At 43.6% G+C, this 19,565-nt stretch overlaps 1 protein-coding gene across 2 annotated transcripts in view; it reads right to left on the minus strand.

The window, feature by feature from the left end:
• Nucleotides 1-19,565, minus strand: part of USP13 (ubiquitin specific peptidase 13) — a 324,868-nt gene that overhangs the window by 223,568 nt on the left and 81,735 nt on the right. For both annotated transcript variants that reach the window (XM_085635387.1, XM_085635386.1), the window contains exons 2-3: nt 14,447-14,572; nt 13,174-13,234 (exon numbers count right to left, since the gene is read on the minus strand). In XM_085635387.1, coding sequence (XP_085491513.1) covers nt 13,174-13,234; nt 14,447-14,572 — 187 coding nt within the window. The remainder of the gene's footprint in view (nt 1-13,173; nt 13,235-14,446; nt 14,573-19,565) is intronic.

Raw genomic sequence — 19,565 nt, forward strand, 5'->3', positions numbered from 1 at the left:
CAAGCACCAGATCTGAGAGGCTCTGCCCCTCTCGGATATTTATTCCAAGTTCTCTGGGTCATGCAGGAGGTCACTTCTGACCAATGGGAGCAGGGTAACTCCTCAATGTTATGACCACATCCTGTAGAGTGTGGCCAAAGTGCAGCAAATCTTCCAAATCCATAATGGCTCATTTTACAGCAAGGAGGTAAGAGCTGGCTAAACACACCCATAGGATGGCTAATTTACTTAGACTCTCCCCCCTGCATCTGCTCATACCTTCGATAAACCTACCATCTGCCTGAGGTGGTAAGTTCAGAGCCATAAATGACCCTGGCCTCCCCTCTCCTCTTTGAAGACCATGGTTTACAACTCCTCCCCTGGCCTGGCATTCCTATAGAACAGCACACTGCCCTCCCAGCAGAGCTGGTCAACCCCAGGGGCTCTTTATCACCTCTACAAGGCAGCCTGGCTAATCCACTTAACTCTGACCAATCAGGGCAGACCACGGAAATACTGAATTTGAACTGACAAACAAGAAAGTCTTATAACTTCTTGTATGTAAACTTTAGGAGAAATTCAACAATATGATATTGTTGGATTTAATAATACCATTCTGGGAAGTCTTTCAATGGTATGTCTAGCCCTCTCCTATCCATCGTTATTATTCAATAACTTCCTACCATGTTAACCTATGTAACAGGGGATTTGCAATGGGAAAAATGTCTTGGGACATTTTTCCAGGACTTACAAAAACATATTTTATAAGTACGTGTCTTAAATGTACAGGAACCCTACCCTATGTGCAACTAGGGGAGACTTTAGGGGTTCTGAATCTGTGGAAATACTGCAGATCCTCCCTCCACAGTGCTCCTAGCATCAAAGTCGAATTTGAGTAGCATTGTACCACAATGTGGGGAGTGAAAAGGGAAATGTCACTTTACCCAGGCATATAAAAACTCATTTTATAAGGGGTGTACCTTATAAATACCTGACCCCCACCCCTGGGATACCTAGGGGAGACCCTGGGGGTCCCTAAGATGCCAAAACATTGTAGGTTATCCATTTTTAAGTGCCCCAAACACCAAAGTCGATTTTGGGCACAATTTACTTTTTAAAAGCAGTCCTGGCACCCAGTGCTGCTTTTAAACTGACCTCAGGCCTCAGCAGTGCACACATGCAAGTGCAAAAAGAGCTGCTAACCTCTAAACTGCCATGCCCCAGGGTACTAGGGACTTCTAGGTAGTTTTAATCCCCCTGTCCTATTATATACTAGGGGCTTAGAGGGTAGGTCATGCCAATCAAAGGGGTACCCCACCATCCCATTGTGCACCCTAGTGTATGTAGGTGTTTTAACTGTATTCTAATGTGTCTTTCAGCATAGCACTGGCCCTGGGCCTGGTTAGGCAGCGCCCAGAGTTAGTCACAGTCAGTTACCACCAGCATCAGTCAGCAAAAGGTTGGGGGGTGCCCAGGGCACGGGATGACTTTGCAACATAAACCCCCCCCCCCCCCCAAACGAGAGCAGATGGGTTATGGTTAGTTACAACCTGGTAGTCCTCATCAGCTAAGTGGAAAAACCTGGAAAGTCCATCTGCGATTGCATGGGCAACCCCAGGTCTGTGATCCACTGTAAAGTCCATTCCCTGTAGGAAAATGGACCACCTTAACAGCTAGGGATTCTCCCCTCTCATCTGAATGAGCCATCTGAGAGGTCTGTGGTCAGTCTGAACATGAAAGTGAGTCCCAAACAAATATAGTCTCAACTTTTTCAGGGACCACACCACAGCAAAAGCCTCTCTCTCAATGGCACTTCACCTCTGCTCTCTGGGAAGAAGCCTCCTGCTAATAATGGCAATTGGCTGATCAAGGCCCCCTTCATTTAGCTGTGACAACACTGCCCCAATCCCTTGCTCTGAAGCATCTGTCTGAACCACAAATTCCTTTGTGTAGTCAGGGGCTAGTGACACTGGTACTGAACACATAGCAGCTTTCAGAGTGTCAAAAGCCTTCTGACACTATGGGGTCCAAATCACCTTCTTGGGCCTCTTTTTAGAAATTATTTCTGTTAGGGGCCCCACAATGGTCCCATCATTTTGAACAAACCTTCTATAGAACCCTGTCAGTCCAAGGAATACCCTGACCTGAGTCTGGGTAACAGGAGCTGTCCAATCCAAAATAGTTTGGATTTTCGCGTGGAGAGGCTGTACATGGCCCCCACCTAACCAGGTGGCCCAGGTACACTACAGAACTCTGCCCTATTTGGCACTTGCTTGCCTTAATAATCAGGCCTGCCTGCTGCATGGCCTGAAACACTTTCCTTAGATGGCTTAAGTGATCCCCAAGGTAGAACTATATACAGCTATATCATCCAGGTAAGCTGCACTGAACTGTTCCAACCCAGACAAGACCCTGTTCACCAACCTTTGGAAGGTGGCAGGTGCATTCTTTAAGCCAAAAGGCATTACCTTGAACTGATAATGTCCCTCTGGTGTGGAGAATGCTGACCTCTCCTTTGCTCCATCAGTGAGGGCAATCTGCCAGTAACCTAAAGTCTAATCGAAATTACTACTTAGCAGCCCCTAACCTATCAATGAGCTCATCAGCTCTAGGTATAGGGTGAGCGTCAGTCTTTGTGACTGCATTCAATCCTCTGTAGTCCACACATAACCTTAACTCCTTGGGTCACCCCTGAGGATTAGGTTTGGGTACCAGCACCACTGGACTGGCCCATGGACTCTCAGACGGTTCAATTACCCCCAGTTCCAGCATCTTAGCAACCTCAGCTTTAATGCTGGCTCTGACATAGTCAGACAACTTGTACAGTTTACTCAGTGATGCCTGGGGTCAAAGAGAACAGGCCAGCAAACTGCTCCAGCACGTGCTTACATTCTCTGTGCTGCTGGTCTGTCAATTTGGGAGAGAGTACAACTCCCTCCACTGACCCATCTTGCACATTAGTGGAGAGGAGGTCGGGCACAGGCTCAGTTTCTTCCTCCACACCCTCATCAGTGACCAGTAACATGGTCATATCTGCCCTGTCATGGTGGAGTTTCAATCTATTCACATGCAGGACCCTATGAGGGTTCCTGGGGGTGCCAAGGTCAACCAAATAGGTAACCTCACCCTTCTTTTCTAAGATTGGATAGGGCCCACTCCACTTGTCATGGAGGGCCCTGGGAGCCACAGGCTCCAACACCCACACCAATTGTCCTGTAGTATACTCAGGCATAGTAGCCTTTTGATCATACCAGTGCTTCATGAGCTCCTGGCTCACCTCCAGTTTCCTGTTTGCCTTGTACATGTACTCTGCCATTCTAGATCTCAGGCCTAGCACATAGTCAATCACATTGTCCTTAATTTCTTTAAGAGGCTTCTCTAAAGACTCTCTTAGCAGTCTCAATGGCCCCCTCACAGGGTGTCCAAACACCAACTCAAAGGGACTGAAACCAAACCCTTTCTGTGGCACCTCCCTGTAGGCAGACAGTAAGCATGGGAGAAGAACATCCCATCTCCTCCTGAGTTTCTCTGACAACCCATGTATCATGCCCTTCAGGGTTTTGTTGAATCTCTCAACAAGATCATTTGATTGTGGGTGATAGGGGGTGGTGAACTTGTAGTTAACACCACACTCATGCCACATAGCAGTCAGATAGCTGGACAGGAAGATCGTGCCCCTATCTGACACCACCTCTTTAGGAAAACCCACTCTGGTGAACACACCAAGTTGTGCTCTAGCCACCGCAAGAGCATCACTGGTTCTAAGAGGTATGGCTTCAGGGTATCTAGTGGCATGGTCAACTACCACTAAGATATACCTATTCCCTGATGCAGTAGGTGGGTCCAGGGGACCAACAATGTCTATCCCACCCTTTCAAAAGGGACCCAAACCACTGGCAGTGGTATTAGGGGAGCCTTTGTCTTGCCCCTGGCTTGCCACTGGCCTGATAGGTGACCCAGGAGCTGCAAAACTCCTTTACCTTTTCAGACATATGGGGCCAGTAGAAATGGTTCACCAACCGGTTCCATGTCTTTGTCTCTTTCAAATGTCCTGCCAAGGGGATATCATGACCCAAAGTCAGGATGAACTCTCTATACTTCTGGTGCAGCACCAACTTCCGGGTGGCCCCCTCCTTGAGGTTTCTGGTTCAATAGAAAGCAGTCCATCTTCCCAGTAGAGTTTATGAAACCCACTGTCACCCCCCTCCTCTTGCTTGGAAGCAACCCGCCTCAAGCCCTCAAGGGCGGGACAGTCACGCTGTCCCTGACTGAACTCCTCTCTGGAGGGTCCACAAGCTCCTGTCAGTTCTGCCAAATCTGACAGCTCTGGCAGGGATGGAGTCCCTCCATCAGAGGCCAGATCCTCCCAATCCGGGTTAGATTCTTCCTGCACCTCTGGAGTTCCCTGGGCTGGCTCACCAGGCCCAGTACCCCTTGTCCTTGGATGCTTGGCCCTTTGTTCCAGGGTCCAAGTGTCCAGCCCCTCCCTTCTGGCTAGTCTGTGACCTAGTCACAGCACATAGCCACTCAGGGAGCTCCAATATTTTCATATGGAGTCCTCTCTCCACCTCTGATCACTGAGAGGCTTCAAGAACACTGGACTGTGAGCACCTTTGACACAGCTACCTTCATAGGGCCTGTCACACCTCCCCATTCCGAATCCACCACAGCCATAGGATGGAGGTCGGTAGTGCTGTCTGCATAAGTCACCTGGTGAAACTCACCAGGCAACAACCTCTCTGGAGGCACCAGTTCATCCAGGACCATAGTTACACTAGCCCCATTGTCTCTGATAGCCTCAACCTCAGTCCCATTCACTTTAGGCCTCTACCTGTACTTGTCCATGTTTGGAGGTAAGGCAGCAAGGGTGTCAACATTCACCCCACACAGGGACAGTAAGGTCTAAACTTCACCCTGTACTGTTCTGGAGTCGGATCAAATCTCTTGACTAAGCATGCTTTCATCTGCTGGTATGATTCTGCATCCTCTCCCTTTAGGCTCAGGAGCCTATCCCTCCCAGCTACTGGAATCAACTCCCACAGGAGTGCACCCCAATACCTAGAGTTGACCCTACTCATTTTAAGGGCCCTCTCAAAAGCTGCTAGCCACCTGTCAATGTCATCCGCCTCAGTGTACTTGGGCACTATGCCCTTGGGAAGTTTAGGTTCAAATCTACCACCCCTGGACTTCGCAACATCTTCTTCACTTTCGCTGCCACCATTCCTCTTCTCCTCCTCCCTCTCCCATTTTCTCCTTGCTAATTCCAATTTCTCCTTCTGCAAGGCAATCAACTCTAATTGAGCCTGGAGCTGTCTATCTGCAAGAGACGGTAGTGGTGCCTGCGTAAGGGACCCTTCCCCACTCTAGTCACAATGGAAGAGGTCTCATCCTCACCCCCCTCTTGGGTGAGGTTGAGGGTAACATCCTCCCACCCCCTAGGTTCTCCTCAGCTGCCCCGACCCAGGCCTGTAGGGACTCAAGCAACCCTGCCTTCCTCATCTTCTTGGCAGCCGACAGCCCCCTAAGCCTACACTGTTCCCTAAGCTCAGAAAGCTTGAACTGGGACAGTTTAGCCAGGTCCAGCTCCATGGTTCCCTAGTTTTGGGGCACAAAAACTAGGCACAACAGACTTAGAACAATTTGGAAAAATCAAAACAATGGATTAAAAACTATTTAGTCCAAATTCCGAAAATCAAACTCTAAAGTTTGGTTCTAAGGCAATTTAGAGGATTTTTATAATCTTAAATCATTCACTGAAAGGTTTACTTTTTAAACACAAGTCCTCTTCCCACCGCAGCCACCAAATGTTGAAAAGTGGGTTATTGGTAGGGGCAAATGCAGGTCTGCCACTGGCAATAAAGCCACTAACACATGATAGGACTCAGCATAGGTCTTAGAAAATTATTCTTATGCTCAACCCTTGGTAACGTGCAGCGAGCAGACAGGCTTAACTTCAAAGACAGGTATGTAAAGCTTTTAAAAACACCATTTCAGTAAATAATTAAGACACGACACATAATAAAAATCCAGCACCAATTTATAAAAATAGGAAATATTTCAATCTTTAAAATGACACCAAAACGACAAAAATCCAATGTAAACCCAGAGATATGAATTCTCTAAGATTTAATAAAATATAGCACTTAGAAGATTATAGCACCATATTGTGATACCTGCTCGCGATAGACCGGACCAAAGTCAAAGTTTCAGGCCAGGCGCGATGGAGCCCTGAGCGGCTACAGCTCCCTACAGGTCCCAGTCTCAGTTTCTAACTTCACACTTAGAAACTTTTCTGGAGCTTTTCTTCCCGATGTCCTCAAAGCTCCCAGCCAGTCCGGATTCAGTGAGGTTTGCCGGCTTGACTTGTGACTAGGTCCCGCTCAACTTCCCTGGAGCGGACTTGGAAAATATTTCAAGATTGCTTCAAGCGGGACAACCCAGGAATCCAGGCCGACACGCGATGGAAGGCAGGCGGCTTAGCTCTCGTGGTTGCTCCCGGTCACGTTTTCTACAAGCGGACTTAGAAACTTTTCTGGAGCTTTTTCTCCCGGGGTCTCTCATGTAGTCGGAACCGGTGTGGGTTCGCCGGCTTCAGTTTTCTTCTAGACCCGGTCAAACTCTGGAAGTTGGACCTATGGAGCTTTTAGATGGACGAACATGGATGGCTTGGCTGGCTCGTGGTTGAAGGCAGGCGGACTGGCTGTCCAGGTTGAGTCGGTCCCTCTATGGAGCTTTTTTTCAAAGTTGCTCCAAAGTTCTCCAAACTTCTTGAACTTCCTCCTAAAGTTCCTCAAGGGGTCCCAAAGTGTCTCAAACTCACTCCAAGGTTCTGGAAGCTCCAAGATGGTCCTTAAAAGTTTAGGAGTTCAGTTCCCACAATCCACTGGTACAAAACCCTTACAAATCCACTGGTAGTTCTCCAAGGTGTAGATTTAGTTGGTGATGTTCCAGTTGAGCTCTTTTAGCCTGTAGCTTTCAGGGAGTCCACTCTTTAGTTCTTTTTCAGCAAAATAATACACAGGGCTGTAGTTTCAGATGATCGTAGTTTTCAGAGGTCAGGCCTTAGAAATCTTTGCACAGCAAAACTTCTCAGCAGGGCACTTCTGGCTTCAGTAAGTTTCAAGCAGCAGATCTGAGAGGCTCTACCCCTCTCCGATACTTATTCCAAGTTCTCCGGGTCATGCAGGAGGTCACTTCTGACCAATGGGAGCAGGGTAACTCCTCAAAGTTATGACCACATCCTGTAGAGTGTGGCCTTATTTTGTCCAAGAGTGCATCAAATCTTCCAAATCCATAATGGCTGATTTTCCAGCAAGGGGGTAAGAGCTGGCTAAACACACCCTTAGGATGGCTAATTTACTTAGACTCTCCCCCCTGCATCTGCCCATACCTTCCTTAATCCTACCATCCAGCACCAGGACTTACAAAACCATATTCTATAAGTACTTGTCTTAAATCTACAGGAACCCCACCCCATGTGCAACTAGGGGAGACTTTAGGGCTTCTGAATCTGTAGAAATATTGCAGATCCTCCCTCCACAGTGCTCCTAGCATCAAAGTCGAATTTGAGTAGCACTGTACCACAATGTGGGGAGTGAAATGTGAAATTTCACTTTACCCAGGCATATAAAAACTCATTTTTATAAGGGTGTACCCTATAAATACCTGACCCCCACCCCTGGGATACCTAGGGAAGACCCTAGGGGTCCCTAAGATGCCAAAACATTGTTGGTTATCCATTTGTTACTGCCCCAAAAACCGAAGTCGAGTTTGGGCACAATTGACTTTTTAAAAGCAGTCCTGGCACCCAGTGCTGCTTTTAAACTGACCTTAGGCCTCAGCAGTGCACACGTGCAAGTGCAAAAAGAGCTGCTGGCCTCTAATCTGCCATGCCCCAGTGTACTAGGGACTTCTAGGTAGTTTCAATCCCCCTGCCCTATTATATACCAGGGGGATATAGGGCAGGTCATGCCAATCACAGGGGTACCCCACCATACCATTGTGTACCCTAGTGTATGTAGGTGTTTTAACTGTATTCTAATGTGTCTTTCAGCATAGCACTGGCCCTGGGCCTGGTTAGGCAGAGCCCAGAGTCAGTCACAGTCAGTTACCACCTTCATCAGTCAGCAAAAAGTTGGGGGGTGCCCAGGGCACAGGATGACTTTGCAACAATCATGACATACTAATCAAAGACACAAGGAAGTTGGATTGAGGGCACTGCTTTTTCTTGGATCACATCATACCTACACAATAGAACAAGTTTCATTCATACTCCTCCATCTCCACAAAATCATACGGCCTAAAAGCCGGAGTCCCTCAGAGCTCAATAATCTCACCCATGCTTTTCAATATCTACATGAAATTGTTATCAGAACTGATCAACGGCTTTTACTTTACTTGCTATAACTACACAGATAGGATCGGAGGAGACAGGACGTTTGCCGGCGCCCTCCTATTTTAAGTAACTTGAGACTCTGGGTCCATTTCTAAGAACCTTAATATTATCGGATGAGACAGGACGTTTGCCTGAGCCCTCACCCCGCTTTAACTATACTGAGACCCTCTGGAACCAGTATTGGAAGAGGTTAATCGAATCTCATGACTGGGAATCCCCATTGGGGAAGAACCATCGCTGCGCAGTAGACTCTGCTCCTGTGCGAGTATTTACTACACCAAACGAGAAGATATTTAACACGCCCCTTGAGCTACATTGGGATCTTTTTAGGCTGTCACCCCACTGCCCCTGTCCTGATGAAGACCCGCATTGACTAGATAGTAGTGCCCCCCCCCCCTGGGTTGAAACGTCGACATATATCCCCTGGACCAGTTGAAAGACTCTGCATAAAGACCCACTTATTCAGTCTGCAGACCGATTTAAATATTTGTTTTTCTGGCCTTCTGAAATTGTCAACACCGCCAAAAGTCACTTTGTATATATTACACACCATCACTACAGCACTGAGCACCACATGTCACTTTGTCACAAATTATAATTCACTCTTATGACTTGACAGCCATGCCATTTAATGTGGGTATTTATAAATGACACAATTTATAAAAAAATTGAATACCTTTTATGGTCTCTATGTGTGTTAATTATGATAAATTGTCTTTCCTGTGAATAAACCAATCACTGGTTTAATGGTTTAAGAAATAATCTATACCCGACAGAACCAATTGTTATTTTTATATAACTACACAGATGACATGCAGACACTTCTGAAATTGACCCAAGGACATTGGAAAATCCAAAATCTTCAGTTGCCTCTGTGCTGTTGACCAATGAATGACATGGAAGGACATGCAAAACTGAAATACTGAGCTGTGGTGACTGGACAACTTATGAAACACTCTGCACCTGGTCTGAAAATCTATGACCACTGCCAAAAATGTCATCGTAGGTGAGAAACCTCGTAATTCTATGGGCACCAAGCATTCAATGAGTGCCCAAACTGATAAGGAATCCAAATCAAGCTTTCTTACAATGAAAACGCTGTGACACATCTTCCCACACCTAGTATTCCCTATAAGGTCTCATTGACAATCTCTCTAAACCCATCAAAACTTGATTACGCTAAAGATCTATGTCACCACTCACCTTTACCAACTATGAGAAGATTATAGAGAATTCAAAACTCTGCTGCTAGACTCCATCCTCATGTACCACAAGCACTCTGCTGCTAGACTACATGTGCCAGAAGCACACATCTCCCCTGAGTTCCGGGCCCTACACTCGCTGCCAGAAGATTCTCCCTCAAGCTTTTTTGTAACATCAAACAGAATTACAGGACCAATGACCACTTTTCTTTAGGAAGAAAATGCCAGAAAATACATACAATAAAACCTCCAATTTAGAATAGCAACCCGTCTCAAACTCCCAGCAAACAAGAAAAAAACATGGTGGGTGGAACATCTTTCTTTGTTCACACAGACAGACTATGGAATTGTTGACCCTCAAACATAAGTTCAACCCACAACCATTTAAGCTTCTAAAGATTAGCCAAGAGCTGGTTCTTCCCTACATGACCACTATACTCACAACACAACAGTACAATACAACAGTATGTACAAGGCATTTAAACCTCTTCTGTACGTGTGTGTGTGTATATGTATATCTATGTATGTGTCTGTGTGTGTATATATATTATATATATATATACACGTGTGTATAAGTGATCAATATGTATACATGTTTACACCCTTACCCGCATTGCATATATCGATGTTTATCTATAGAAAGATCGGTCTGGGTAAGTACATGTATGGAGATATATGGGCCTTTACTTTGCACAGGGACGGCACTGTTATCTGTATGTATATGTCAACACACACACACATAAGCATGTATATTTTCTATGTCTACGTATTTTTATTTTGAAAAATACAAACTAGATATTTTATAAAAATCAATCTCCCATAGCTAACAAGTCTGTTATGTTTATACATCACATCCATCAGTAGCTCATTGTGTTTAGAACAACTATATAATTAGATGAGTGTCTGCATATAGATTTCTTCTCCTTTTGGCATAAAACATATTCATCAGAGAATGTAAATATGTTTAAAAGGAAAAGTAACTATAAGTGTAGAACATTATATTTTGATTTTTAAAAGGTGATGTATATATACAGTCTATGTATACGCACAACATACAGGGGTATGTCTGAGCATTAAACTATTATTACATGCATGTACATATAGATGATGATATAGAGGGATTAATTCCTTGTACATCCATAATAATAAGCATAAGGCTTATATGTGTGTATGTTACATATATTTGCATACATATAGGTAGATCGAGATGTGTGGGTATGTTTGTATACATTTATACATGTATTGTATTTCAGTTATAGCAAAACAGAAAAAACACATTTTTGAAATATAATCTAAATATAACAATAAATGCATACATTTTTCATTACATGTATATATTTGTCATAGGCCACAATAAATACATCTTATCTACATAACATATAAGTGGATGAGAGTGCGGATTTTGAATATACTTCTTTCTATAAAAACACACCATATGCACATCTGATTATAGGGAAGGTACCTGTAAGAGCATTACAATAAAGTTTAGACTTTAGAAAATTATTACAAATAGGTGAACTTTACTTTTTAAGGATCCGAAGTTGATTTGATTTAATTTGTGATTTGCAGAGCACATGGATAGTCCATGGTGTGTCCCGGCGCTATCTTCAAAGGCTACCTGCAATATACGACTGCATAATTAATCCTACCAACCAAGTTTTTAGCTTTTTCTTGAATGCAGACATCTGAGCCATTGCACATAGCTCAAAAGGGAGCTTGTTCCAGGCTAGCAGTCCGAGATAGGACAAAGTCTGACCGACAATTCTCGCCTGGCAGTTCCATGATAAGGTAAAGAAAAATGCCCAAGATGGTGTTTGATAAAAATGGAGTGCATTAGGGTCAGCTCAGATTTTTGTACTTAGAAAAAAAAACATTGGTCAAATTGACTAGGTACAAGTGAAGATGAAGCAGGAAAGGATTTGTTTCTTTAACAAGGTGTGGCAAGATCAAAGGTAATTTGGATTTAACTAGTTTGGGATATTATATTATACACAAATTACAACAACTGAAACCTATTGGAGCACTTTTGAAATTCTCTATAATGCCAAAAATGTCATCTTCTGTAGTCTAACAAATGTTTAACTTAAACGTCTTATCTAAAAATGCAAGCTGGGTACTCTTAGGTAAGAATAGTTTAGCTGGAGACCAGAACATCTGTTCATACTGGAACAAAACAAGATGCTTATGTGGGTTTATCCTGCTTGGGGAGCATTGAGTGTGTCAAGGAGGTTTCAACAGATTTCGAAGTAAACAAGTAGGGATGTTAAAAGCATTTGTGAAAGAATTTTAGGTGTGCACATATGAATCTGGGTTGGTTGAGATTTACAAATGTATGTCACTCCTCCCCGACAGACCTGCCTATTTTTCATTGAATGAAGATTTGTGTAGAGCAATTAATAGTGGCCATTTGAAGAGAAATCTCAGAAAGAATCATTTAAATTACGTAGAATGGAGGAGTCATCAGTAAAGTAATGACTTTAGACAGACTTATAGAAATACCAATCCAGGATAAGATACTACTTCAGTAAAAAAGCAGCACAGGAATAAAATGAAGAAATATCTTTGCTTCATTTACTGTTGCAAACAGAACCAGAATAGACCAAGCTCTGCACTGAAACCATAGTATAGTAAGACATACCTATGGTGGCATGGTTACTTTCCCTCACTAACCATGTCCACCACCTACTAGGACCATGATAACATATTGGTAGTCATGTTCGTCAGGAATTTCTAAGCGTTGATTCTCTTCTCGGCGATCACAGACAATGGAAAAAGAGATCTTTGGGAAGTCGGGCGAGTGAGTGAAGTGAATCCTTAAACTAACCCTGGGTGGCCCAGATGTGGAGGCCTTGAAGATAAGATATAATTATTGCATGGTTTCTCAATCATTACTTACTTGCCCAAGATGTATTTGAGAGATTTATCATAATGTGGCTACATGATTATTATCAGGAAAAAGTGCAGGTATTTCAAAGGGCCCAGTGAAGCCCCTGCACTTCCAACACCAACCCAAGGAGATATTTTTCTAATTTACAATGGACCTTGGGTGTATTTTATGCCCCATCTGTACATCTCCTGTTTTATTTGAGATTTTTGGTGTCAAATTGCAAACAATATCCATATTTTAATGAAGATTCGGGTAGGCATTTTATTTCACATGTCTTTGCCAAGGTTTGCTTACAACAAATAGCAGAGCGGCATGTGCCTGAGCCTACCATGCCTCCAAACAAGCGACTACTCCAGTCCCAGTCCTGTTTATACTTTAAAGGGGTGGTACTGTGAGGTGCTGTTCTGTTTTGCTTGTCTGTAAAGACTGAACACCTTTGAGGGGTTTCTGTCTCGCACAGATACTAGAATGGCATTGATTTTATGACGGCTTCTAGCTAGCAACGTCTGGAATCTCAGTAACTGACCTCACAAGTAGCTTCTGCATCGATTCTGGGGAGCAAGGCAGAGGGGTGACTGTGGTGGCATACATTTTCAAAGGAAGCGTTATGTACAAAACAATAAGTATTTAAAATCCAAAGAACATTTACACTTCATCGTTTCTACAAACAAGGTGCATGTTGTACCAATTTCAGAAAATATTCACTTTACCTAAAAAAATCTTGCCATTCTTTCGTTTTGGTAAAGTTCCGCCAGATGCCCCAGCTGCTTTCTAAAGTCAAAGGCGAAAAACAACATTAAAATCAACAGCAGAATGCAAAGGTGGCACTATGGCGCTATTTGTCAACAGAGTTAAAGATAAGTATTAAAGTCAAGTCAGATATATGTATATAACCCTCATAGACTGGAGTAATGCAGGCTGATTTCGGGGCTAAAAGTGTAGAAAGATGACCCGAAGCCACCCAGCAGGGAAGAAGGCCTGGGGAAGCAACACTAACGTTTCTTCAAAGCAAAGGAGAATGTCCTGCTTCGGCGGGTCTTTTTTATGTTCACCGAGAAATCAACTACACTTTACAGAAAAGCATCCAAGGGTGCCACGGTGTAACCAGTAAAATTAATGATGTTTTTAACATGATCTTTTTTGTCCTTAATTATTGGACTGTTTCACGAGTTTCAAATGGAATTGCAGGTAAAAGCCTGTGGCATTGTGCTTTATTTCAAAATAATGCTATAAATGAACCATTTGCCTCGAAATGTTTAACATTTTTGTGTGTGGGGGGGGGGGGGGATAATCTCGAGCCTTCCTGGGGAAGGTCTGACTGGGCAGATGAGATTGTTCTCTCAATCTGTGTAAGGTGTCCAGGACTGAAACATGTTCCAGGGATGCCAGCAGCTCTCAGGTCATGTCTGCAGCCTGCACGCACTCCAGTCTTTTGACCCCCCCCCCCCATGCCCACCCCTTTAAGATTTAAGTTTGCCCACTGCCTTAAGGTTCCCCAGTGTATAGATTTCAGGTTATACGTCAGCAAAGATACCAGCTTCTTTAGATTGGATGTGATATCTGCTGCATAGCCTGACAGTAATAACAATCAAAATGTGGATAAAGTCTAACTTTCTCTGGCTCAGTTAAAATACAAGTGTGATTAAAAAACACCCATGGGACGGAGGCTCTAACCAGATCCCCTGCCTCCATCCCCTCTGGCCCAGGACCTGAGATTTCTAATCAATGTGAACTTTGTATTTGTATCTTGCATATAAACACAGCATCTAAGAGTCGCTTATGTCATCTGAAGGTTCCCAAAATAGTAATTATCCATGCACATTTATTAATGAAGGACACCAATTACTTATTACCTCTTATAAACCCTTTTGTATTGATTGTTACGCTTTACAGTTGCTGTTATGACATTTTGGCTAGAACAGTCATACAAAAAAATGCAAAGGACCAACATGAGCAATTTGGAAAGTAGAAAAGATTTCTCACCGGTCGTGCGTGTCTCTTAAGATGCATATATACACATTGGCCTGTCTTTCTGTAGTGCCTTTCCACGTGTTCCCTTCCAAAACCCAAGAAAGTGCTCATGCACACATATAGGCCTCCATCAGACTCCTACAGAAAAAAACAAATTGTTACAAAGACCATAACAAAGGACAACCCAAGCAAGCACACAAACAAGACCAACAAGCCAGACCCCCAAAAAAATAAGGTACTTTGATAACAAATATTTCGCAAAAAAGTAACGCCTAAGTGTTTGCACAAATCAGCACTGAATTATCATTAGAATAAACTATTTAAAAAAAACACAGTAAAAGCCAATTGGTCTGGCTCTTTCTTAGGGGAAGTGTATGGCAATGCGTACCATCAATGGAGAGAAATTTGTTGTTTATGAAACACTTTATGGTGAACGTTGGACGTTTAAAATAGTAAATGATATCAAACGAAGGACCTATATGTTTGCAATGCAGCCCCCCTTCTCGCGGCACTCTTTAAGGACGTATATCTTTTGTGGAAGTTGGAAATCTCATGGCTGGGTAGACGTAACAGCTTGAAAATGAATTTTATGCCCAGATTGTTATATGTTCTTCAAACTCTCCCACTTGCTTTCCACCTTCAGTACAAAAGCATAGCCGGATGAAAATTCTGGCTTTTGGGGGATGGGGGGGGGGGGGGTCAATGTGACTTTAGAAAGGCCAGTCTAGGACGGAGGTTTGGGGTTCCTGGACGTTTCTGCTTAAATTCTGGCATCACAACTGCACCCTTCCTTGGACTGAAACCACAACCCTGACAGGAAACCCTGGATCCAGGTACAGTAGGCTTTTTCTCCTTCCCCATTGGCAGGGTTGCTGTGGCTCCCCGCGTCTTCATCGTTACAATCCCCAACCCTATTACCTTTGACATCGCTACTCTTGTCCTATTGGGGAGAGGTGCGTCGACGACGGGCATTCCCGACTTTCCCATTTCGACGGACACCCTCGCTTATAAGCCTGATTTTGCTCCTGGGGTAATTAATCTCAGCTCCTTTGACTGGAATCAGAGACGCCCCCTTCTCCTGGGGGATTTTTTGGAGGATGCAGAATTACGGTCGAAGGAGGACTTGGCAACTGGGTTCGCCCTTACCCGCCGACATGACTTCCACCTGACATCATACCCATAGAGTTCCTTTACTTGAATAATATGCGCCGCAAAGGCATTTCGTGGCTTTATCGCTCTCTGATGCAGCTGACTTCCCCTAAAAATCACGCATATGTATTGAAGTGGGAGAGGGATTTGGCCACAGCGCTGTCATCTGACACCTAGGGAGGTGATCGGGCAGAGGGTAATGCGGTCATCAATTTTCGTTCGTTACAAGGAAAACGCCTATAAGATACCCGCTGGTACTTTACGCCTGTTCGTCTAGCAAGGATGTTTGGGGGCTCTGATTTATGTTGGAAGGGATGTGGTGAGAGAGGTACCTTTCTACACACCTGGTGGGCATGTCCTAAGATCCAACCTTTATGGGTAGAGGTTCAGAGTATCATACGAGGCATTACCAACGTCCTCCCCCCATTTGACCCATAGCATTTTTTATTGGGTGATCCTGGGTCGGATCGCATTTTTCCCTCATCAACCCCTCAGGTCCGTCTTATATCTCAGCTACTTTTTGCAGCACGACTCTGTGTGGCGCAAGTCTGGAAACAAGCACTCTCACCTTCTATAGCAATGTGGTGGGGGAAGGTTTGGGCTCTGTATGCCATGGAGAACTTGACTGCTCTTCTTCAGGACAGGAAGACTAAATTTGACATTACCTGGCATCCCTTCACCACTTATGTTAAGCGAATACGACGAGCTGGAGGTCTGCACATGACAATGTCGCGAATACTACGAGCGTCTGACATTCATGTTACGTCGCCTTCTGCTTCAGATCCCAACTCTGTAGAAATGTGAACATCAAGTGTGAATTTGGGTTGGTATCTGTGTCGGCGTCTGCTTTCTACTGTATATTACTATGTGTGACTTGCTCTTTTCATTGGATGTGGGCCTGGTGTATTGCGTATGATGATCATATGCGATGCGTTTTGTTTACTTGAAAATGCAAAATAAAGTTGTAAAAATAGTAAATGACATAATGTGGTAATAAAAAGCTATGAGCAGGATGTTGGCGGCTGGTCAGGGCTGGCTTCCCAGTGTCTCCCTGCATCTGGTACCAATAACAGTGGAGGAATGTAGACTTTACGTGCAAGGCTGTGTCCCAAATATTTGTTCGGTTTCAGCAAGTGTGGATAGAAAGTGAACTTGCAGAACGCTATGTAGCAGATAAACAGGGAATGTTGCTGGGTGTAGGTGGCAAGTGGGATACAAACATATAAAAGGGGGAGCAAGCAAAATAGTGGTAGAAAAAAAAAAAAAGAAGAGTGCATCACAAATAAACATATTATTCTGCAAAGTTGAAGAAGGGTGCTAAGTGGCATTGTGAATTATATGTGGATGAAGAGACGGCCTTAGATTTTGTAGGCAACAACTACGGATGCAGGGACAGCTGTGTGGTGTCTGCTGAATTACTAAAACATCAAGCTAACATAAGAAGCCAATAGGTCTGGATATTAACTTATTTTGATTATAGCAATTGTTAACATACTATAGAATTGTTGTAAAGAGTGCATGTTCTGTTTTTTAGGACTTAACATCCTTATATAATTTGGTATATAAATGTATGACATTGCTTCATGTGTAGAAGAAAAGAGCCAACTACTTCTGTGACAGGTGGAGCAAAAGTGGCATAACTCATATCTGTAATCACGTGCCATCCTCATAGACAGCAAATCTCACCGTTAGGGTACTCGCATTTTATTGAGCCCAAACACCTCCTGTGACCTGTTCAGACACTGAAGTCCTTCTTAAAGCCCACTGGCATCAACCCCGCTACTTCCACCTTCATGAATTCTGTGAAGAGCGAGTTCTTTTATAGCAAAAATTGAAAAAAATCTATCAAGATATCAAAAAGGAACCGCTTGCACCAGATCTATCCACACCATCTCACTCGAGCCTACCTTTGTCGGCCACCTGGGCAGACATCAGCCGTACTAAATCTGACAAGACTGTGAACTCTAGGTAAACCGAAATCAAGATCTCCAGGCCTATGGCCTAGAGTTTTTCTGCACTCATGTGCCCCAATATTAGCTCTGTCCCTAAACAACACAGTCAATCTCTATTACTTCCGACACAGTCCCACCACACTAGAGAGGAGGCATGATTACCCTGCTCCTGAAAAGAGAAAGGCTTGATAGGTCCTTAGCAGAAAATTACAGGCCTATAACTGCTGGCCCTTCGCCAGTTAATGGAATGGGCAGTAGCCAAATAACTAGCACAGTGTTTGGAGTACACAGACTGCCTTGATTCACAGAAAGTAGGATTTTTTTCTCAGTCGCAGATATGAATCATCCTTCGCACTTGCTCTGGACAAGCTATGATCCATCCTAAAAAACAGTGATCTACCACCCTGATCCCGCTGGATCTTTTGGCAGCATTTGATACCACGCTACTCAATTGGAATCTCTTTGTCAGTTGTGCATGATTTGATTTTTTTTTTTAAAGAAGATTGGACAGTAGCCTTGCCACTCCATCACTCCACAACTATGCCCATTAAGTGCGGCATCATACAAGGCTCTTTATTGTCGCCTGAGCTATTCAACTATTGTGCAACACAGGCCCAATTAAAATAAATCTTATGGAAGTTTTTCAATTTCTTATGCAGATGACACTCAGTCAATCAGGCACCGGAATCACCAAGCCCCCACGCCGATGATTAATCTAGCCGACTGTCTACTTACCTCAAGCTGAAAACGAAAAATACAGAAATATTGATGATAGAAGATGACAGCAACTGAATAGATCAAATCTCTTGGAGTTCACTTTCAAAGATCAGGTCAATGCAGTCTCATGCAGGTCAATGCAGTCTCATGCAGGTCAATGCAGTCTCATCTGCCTGTTTGCTTAGCTTACAGATCCTTGGAAAAGACTTGCCGAAAGATTGCCATGCCCAGGTAGTATCAGCATATGTGATGACAAATCTTGACAACTGCAAAATCCTCTGTCTTGGAATTCCGGAAGCCACAATGGCTAGGATGCAAAGAATTCAGAACGCGGGAGTCCAGAAAGAACCTGTTTGCGTAAATTTGATCATGTCTCACAAACCATAATTCGTCTCCCCTGGATGAATATTAAGAAGAGAATCACTTTCAAAGTTCTCAGTCTAATGCATGGAGTTTAGTATTCACCTGAGAAATGCGGACTGCAAGAACATCTCCATCGCTACAATCCTTGCATCTGTTCATGCGCCACTCACTAGTCCCTAATACTTGCATCCTAACCCTCCCCCCCCTAGTCAACCCTAGTTAGGGAGAAGGATGCTTGCTCCGCCTCTTTGGTAGCAACTATGGATCAATCTTACCCTACTCAGGAAATCCACTTTTAGGAAACATCTTAAAATCTATTCATTTTTGTCTTGTCTTTTAGTGTGACTTCATCTGTGGAGAGAATACTTATTTTATTTGTCACCATGTCCTTAGTGCCCACTAGTGCCAAGATATCTCCCTAGTGAAAGCGCGCACTAATAGATTAAAGAAAATAGACTCCTTGAATTTTTTTAAAAAGCAGAATTTCCTGAAATGTAATGGAAAAGTATTATCAAAGAAAGGGTAACTGGGTATATTAGCATAATACAATAAAGCAGATATTTATGTGAGCATATATAGTTGTTAATTACACTTTTAACATGGTATATACAGAGCGTGTATAAATTAGTGCGGCAAAGGGGATAGTTTTGCAATAGTATGGTAATAATTAGTTATATTTGTGCTTGTTCAAATAAACCGTGCTAGAGAACGATTGCCTAGAATGTTTAGAAAAAAATCTGAGTTACTGAAACTACTGTATGGCATTTGTGCAAAGAAAATTGTTTAAAGCAGGGAGGTTGTTAGTAATTAGTATTTAGTGGTTTTTGTTAGCAAGAGCGTGTTATGGGTTGCCGAATAACAACGCGCAAGAGCAGCGGAATGCAGACATAAAAATATTTTTGCTGCATTTTTAATACGACCTACGTGAATGCGCCTTTTTACTTTGTGAA

Source organism: Triturus cristatus, chromosome 11 (assembly GCF_964204655.1).
Source record: "Triturus cristatus chromosome 11, aTriCri1.1, whole genome shotgun sequence".
Lineage (NCBI taxonomy): Eukaryota > Metazoa > Chordata > Amphibia > Caudata > Salamandridae > Triturus > Triturus cristatus.